The sequence below is a fragment of the Symphodus melops genome (genome assembly GCF_947650265.1).
Source record: "Symphodus melops genome assembly, chromosome: 16".
Lineage (NCBI taxonomy): Eukaryota > Metazoa > Chordata > Actinopteri > Labriformes > Labridae > Symphodus > Symphodus melops.
The window spans coordinates 1,189,595-1,195,594 of NC_136706.1; the positions used below are offsets into that span (position 1 = coordinate 1,189,595).

General features: G+C 45.1%; 1 protein-coding gene across 1 annotated transcript in view; it reads right to left on the reverse strand.

The window, feature by feature from the left end:
* Window positions 1–3,630, reverse strand: part of LOC306837383 (netrin receptor UNC5D-like) — a 171,247-nt gene extending 167,617 nt beyond the window's left edge. The window contains exon 1 of the mRNA XM_079365037.1: window positions 3,082–3,630. Coding sequence (XP_079221163.1) covers window positions 3,082–3,196 — 115 coding nt within the window. The 5' untranslated portion in view covers window positions 3,197–3,630. The remainder of the gene's footprint in view (window positions 1–3,081) is intronic.
* Window positions 3,631–6,000: the final 2,370 nt, after the last annotated feature.

Here is a 6,000-nt window from a genome sequence, read left to right on the forward strand (position 1 = left end):
TTGTAAAGCAGCCGTGACAGTGGAGCGTTTTAAAAATGAGACTTTCAGCAAAAGATTCCCGAAAAAAATGTTCAGTCGCAAAGAAAAAGGATGGACGTGGACGATGATCACAGGAAACATGCTGATCATTCTGTCATCAGGAGCTCCAATGGATTCAAGAGCCATGTCCAAAAAAAAACATGTTTCGGGACATCGAGACGACCGTGACCTGGAAGCACAGATTAGCAGGCAGTTCATCCTGGAGTCCAAGTCAACGCTCGCACCACATCTAAGAAAAGTCCCCCAAGGCCTTCCTTAGATATCCTGTGAACAAGAAAGGGATGAACGAGCTAAAACACAACGCCTCCAGCCAAACTATCAAGGCTCGCAGGCATGAGGACGAGAGTTTAACTAAAGCGCTGGGTACACTTAAGAAACAGCACACAAGCTTCCTCTCTGAGAGGGGGGGGGGGGGGGGGGACTACTACTTTCTGCTGTGGATTCATACATGTTTGGAGTGGTGACCAATATTCATCATCCATTCACTGAGCCAAATCTTCCCTACAGTATGTGTTGCACGTGTAAAGATGTAAAATGTCGGATCATTTCTGAACAAAAAAAACAAACAAAAAACGTAAATCGGCTTCAGTTCCAACGACGGGAGGATTGGGCCTTTATTTTTTTGCTGACAGCCAAAGTGGTTCCTTCTGACGGGGACGTGAGTTTGTGTCGCCGAACAGTCACGTGTGTCTCACCTTACTTGCATACGAACATACCCAAGCCCCACACACACACACACACACACACACACACACACACACACACACACACACACACACACACACACACACACACACACACACACACACACACACACACACACACACACACACACACACACACACACACACACACACACACACACACACACACACACACACACACACACACACACACACACACACACACACACACACACAGCTGTGGTCATTTCTGCAGCTCAACATTTCATCAGCCTGCAGGCACCGACTCTGAGCCGCTCCTCGAAGGGTTAACGCCGTTTCTTCTCCCGCCTGCCTCGACTCGTGTGCTCGCAGGTAAATGATAAGGTCTGCAAGACATAAGCAGCGAGCTGGTCCAGCGAATTATACCCCGCTTTCTGACTGAGAGTTAAATTAACCGCTGGGAGTGTGTGTGTGTGTGTGTGTGTGTGTGTGTGCATGGGGGGGGGGGCACATTTTCATTTCAGCCATGCTCTATAACTTGGCCTAGCCGGCACACTTTACATTATTTAACCGTTTTTTTGTGGACTGTGCCATTTCCATTTCATCTGGCTTCACTTCTGCATAAAGTATTTGACTGTTGACATCCATATCATCGCACGACATCAATATTTATTTTACAGCCTGGCAGAGGGCCATCACAAACTCGGGCCTTTGCTTACAGAGCTGGCAGACGGCAGCGTATACCTTCACGGCTTGATCAGAACACACACACACACACACACACACACTTTACTTTCATGTGCTCCCATGCATCAGTGTTTCGGTTGCCAAGCGCCGGTCACTGCTTCCAAATACAATGCAACACATAAATGGAAACGCTGGTGGTGTGAATACAATGTGCAGCCACTGCTTGAAAGGTTGTGTCCAACACCTCTGAGGCAAACTGAAAAAAAAACCTGATCTCTGTATGCAAAAGTTGCCCTGGAGGTAGGCTACATCTTCCTGATATAATATTTATGCTATGCTAATTCACTAAGTTGAAGCTAATTTTGATACTTAAAATGCAAAAAGATGAAAACCTTAGGGCTACTCGACTAATTGACTTGCAAATGCGTCTTTGTTTCACGGCCGTGTGAGCTGAATGGATGTCAATAGGTCAGAACAGAATCGGCAGAGGGAAAAAGAAAAGTTTCCAGCGTGATCCGCTCGCTGACCAGCACACGCATAATGAGCCCGTCTTCTCAAACAGTCCCAACACACACAAACGAATCACACGTGTGCATTGACAGCACTCTTCTCTTTGTATGTAGAACTGCTGATGGAACAATCACACTTATAGCAGCCTCTCTTTTTATTACGACTCAACATTTCTGCACACGTCTGTGAAATTAAAATAAAAGCATCCCGAGCTTTCAAAGCAGCTAAAATCAATTAGAATGTGCAGAAGCGAGCGGAGACCCTGGAGCAGTCATCTCTGTAGAACCAACCTTGAGAGTACAGTGCAGTGAGAAACAATAGCTCAGGCTAAGTAAGCGAGCAGAAATAGGACACACAGGGAGGCTCCACACGGTTTTACTGAGACTCCTCACAACAGGAAAGCCTCTCAATGATCCGTTTCATGATGCTGGTAATGTTACCCCAAAGCAAGTGTCCACATATGTCAGCTTCGAATCAAGAGAACTATTGGAGGGGGAAATATAGTGTCAGGCAATTCTTTTCAAGCAGGCCATAATGTGGAAGAATAACATGCACCTTTTTTTTAACCCTTTAAATGTGGTGAAGTGCAGCAGAGCGTGTTACAAGCTGAATGACTCTGGAATTACTAATAAGCTTCATTAAACGGCAATTAAAAGGAAAGCAGACTCTTCTAGCACACTCAGGATAAATCAGGTGAAGGAGCACATTATGATAAAGTGTTCCAATCTCAACAAAAACGGAGAGCAGGTCCGATTTTGACTCACCGATAAACTGAAAAACACAGCGTTCACCTTTTCTTTAGAAACACACCTGAACTATCAGGCAGCGCGTGACACACCAACACAAAACTTGTCATGATTCAAATGCTGGTTTGGCAAATAACACATAATAGAGTCAGAAACCTGGTGAAACAACTGATCCAGCCACAGTCTGTCGAAGCGCGCGCGCGCACACACACACACACACACACACACACACAAACACACAAGCGCACTCTCTCTCTCTCTCTCACACACACACACACACACACACACACACACACACACAAACACACAAGCGCACTCTCTCTCACACACACACACACACACATGCGCGCGCGCGCACACACACACACACACACACACACACCGTTTCACTCCATTGAATCAAAATATTCGGCTGATCAAAGAGTGGGTCCTACCTCGTGCCAGCGTAGCCGGAACTCGCGAGCCGAGAAGCACGAGGATGCCAAAAGTCAGGTAGCATCCTCCCGTTAACTGTCCCATCATCGGTGATATGCGTGTCTCCCTCCCCATCGGGTCTGGGGGCACTGGAAGGGGGTCTCGAGCATTTGTCGTCTGCTCGAGCCCACCTCAAAAACCTAAGTCCGCGTGCCCCCCCCAAACGAACGCTCTTACTCTGTTCCAGGTGTTGGGCTTTAGTTTAGTGTCCGCAAGGAAAGCTGTTAGCTCGCGGAATCGCAGTGCGGAGGAGAGGAGGAAGAGGTTGGAAGTGGCTGCGGAGCTTTCCACAGTCGGCACTCTTCTGCGCGAGAGGAGTGCTTGCGAAGCGCGCGCGAGCCGACAGCCTCCTGGTTTTCAGAGGGAGAGAGGGAGAGAGAAAGAGAGAGAGAGGGAGAGAGACATGAGAGAGGTCTTACAAACCACTGTGGACCTGTTGAGAAATGCAAAAGAAGCGTGTGCGCACGCGCTGGTGTACGAACGCGCGTCTGTGATTAACAGATCTCTCAATTTAAGTCTGCACCCAACCCAGAAACACGTCACTGAAAATCAACAGCACAGCCTCGGAGCCCTGGCCAGTGGCGTTGTCTGGAAAATTACGTCTTTACTAATTAATGCCTATCTTCAGCCTACGAGCATATGGCCATTGACTGGTGTCCAATTGCCAATTAAGAAGCCAGTAGCTCATTAAATTAGCCTACTTCTGTCCAAATTTCACTTTTTCCAAGTGATTTAAATAATCTTAGAACATTGAGTGATCCTCTTCACTGTTTGTCCTTTGGGAAATAGAGCACTGAAAGAAGACAAAATGTGATCATAGTGAGTTAAACTGCAGAAAAAAGCAGCAGAATGCACTTTAAGTATTTACAGTGAGCGTCTGAGAAGACTTCCAGATTGTTAAATTGTTAAGTTGGATTCAAACTGAGATGTGTTTATCCAGCCTTTTACGTGCTGTGGAGCATAACGATCCTTGATTAAAGAAAAAGTAGTCATAACATTTTGGTAACATCCCCGATGGCAAGCAAACGTCTGAATAAAAACAACACTTAAATAAAGCACATAGTCCATAAAACAGAAAAGTATTGTACATGTATATGCAAACGCCCCCCCCTCCCCCCTTTGTCTCGCTCTCTCCAGCAAAATCCTCATCTTTCCGCCATGTCAACAAAAACTGAGAATATAAGAGCTTAATAAAAATAGATTTGATCATGTCTATAAACTCCTCTATTTCAGCCCTGCTCAAAAAAGGCTGTTTCTGTGTCTGTAGCTTTAAATATGTAAATGAGCTGTGTCTGACCACGCCCCCTCTCTGGAAGGGCTCGGGTGTACTCGCTGCTTTCTGGCTCCATGTCCTATTGTTTACGGTGAGAAGGCAGACTCAGAGGGCAGAACAAACACCTAGCTGTGGGAGTGTCACCCACCTGGGGGAGGGGCTACTGCCCTTTGTGATGTCATGAAGGGAAAAACTCCAAACGGCCTGCTTGAGCACACATTTTCTGAAATGTGGAGCAGGCAGAAGACGGAGAGGATGGACTTTTCTCATTATTGGAGGGTTTGTAGACGGATTAGAGACACATGTTAGAGTTAGAGGAACATAACAGTATCTCCTTTAAGGAGAAACTGTTATGCAAGACTGCAGGCATCCTCTTCTTCTGAGCGCACTCTTATTTTCCTGCGATTGCAAACAGAGCTGGCCAATCAGAGGAAAGTGTGAACAGTGTCAAGAGGGTCTTAAAGAGACAGCAGCAGAAATGAAGCGTTTCAGGCAGAAGCTGTAATGAGGGATTTTGTGACGACACTATCAGACAAATAAGCTACTCAACAGGTGTCCCAGACTGACATCATTAACAACCATGAGCTGCCTTCCTCCCTTTATCAAGACACGAGGTAGCTTTGTTATCAGCTGACGATACAAAGAGCTCATACTGTATATGCCTCTAACAACAATAATTAGAAGAGTGTCCCACTATGAATGCACGTCTGTAATCTATTCCCATGTAAATCACTTCCGTTTGACCTTCTCTGACATAATTACCCCATTGACCAGATATTTAGCGGATCATTTCCCCCTCAGTTCTTGCCAGAGGTCAGCCTGTCAGAGAGGTTAAATACCTGATAATATTTCTAAAGGGGGCCATAAAAAGTGCATTAAATATTTGGGATGCCCTCAAGGCTGCCTGCATGTGCAGAACATTATCTACAGAAACAGGAAGCCCGCTGCAGATGCTTCCATCGTTGAACAATGTGGACACGTCCCTGTCATTATCAGGACAGAATAAAAGGGTTGCTAAATGATACGTCTAATTCCCAGCATGATAACATGATGAACTATTTCTCCCCTTAGATGACAGAAGCAAGATTTAAGGAGGACATATTGTCCCCATTGTCCACCTTTTCAAACAGTCCCCTGTGGTCTAAATGGTATATGATATTTACACTGACAAAAGTTTTGATGAAGAATAAAGAAAATGTCTCGAGTTGAAAAGAGGTAACTGGACCCAAGTGCAGATTCTGAACCAAAATGATTTATTTCGTTATTTAGTTTAGTCTATTTAATGATCTATTCTCTTTAGATCTATATCTATCTATCTCTATCCATTTAAACAAAACAGGCAAAACAAAACTTACTTTTCAAAGACACAATCCAAAACGAGGCGCAGGTAACAAAAGATATCCAAACAGAAGACAGGTTACATGAGACAATGAGACATCAACCACAGGACAGACTAATAAGACAGGTGAGGACAATCAGGTTAATGAAGACAGGAGGGAAACAAGACAACACTGAAAACCAGAACTGTGATATAAATCAGGAAACACTAAAGACTGAAGCAAAGAAACACAGTGATAAGAGATGACAAAATAATACAGGAAACATT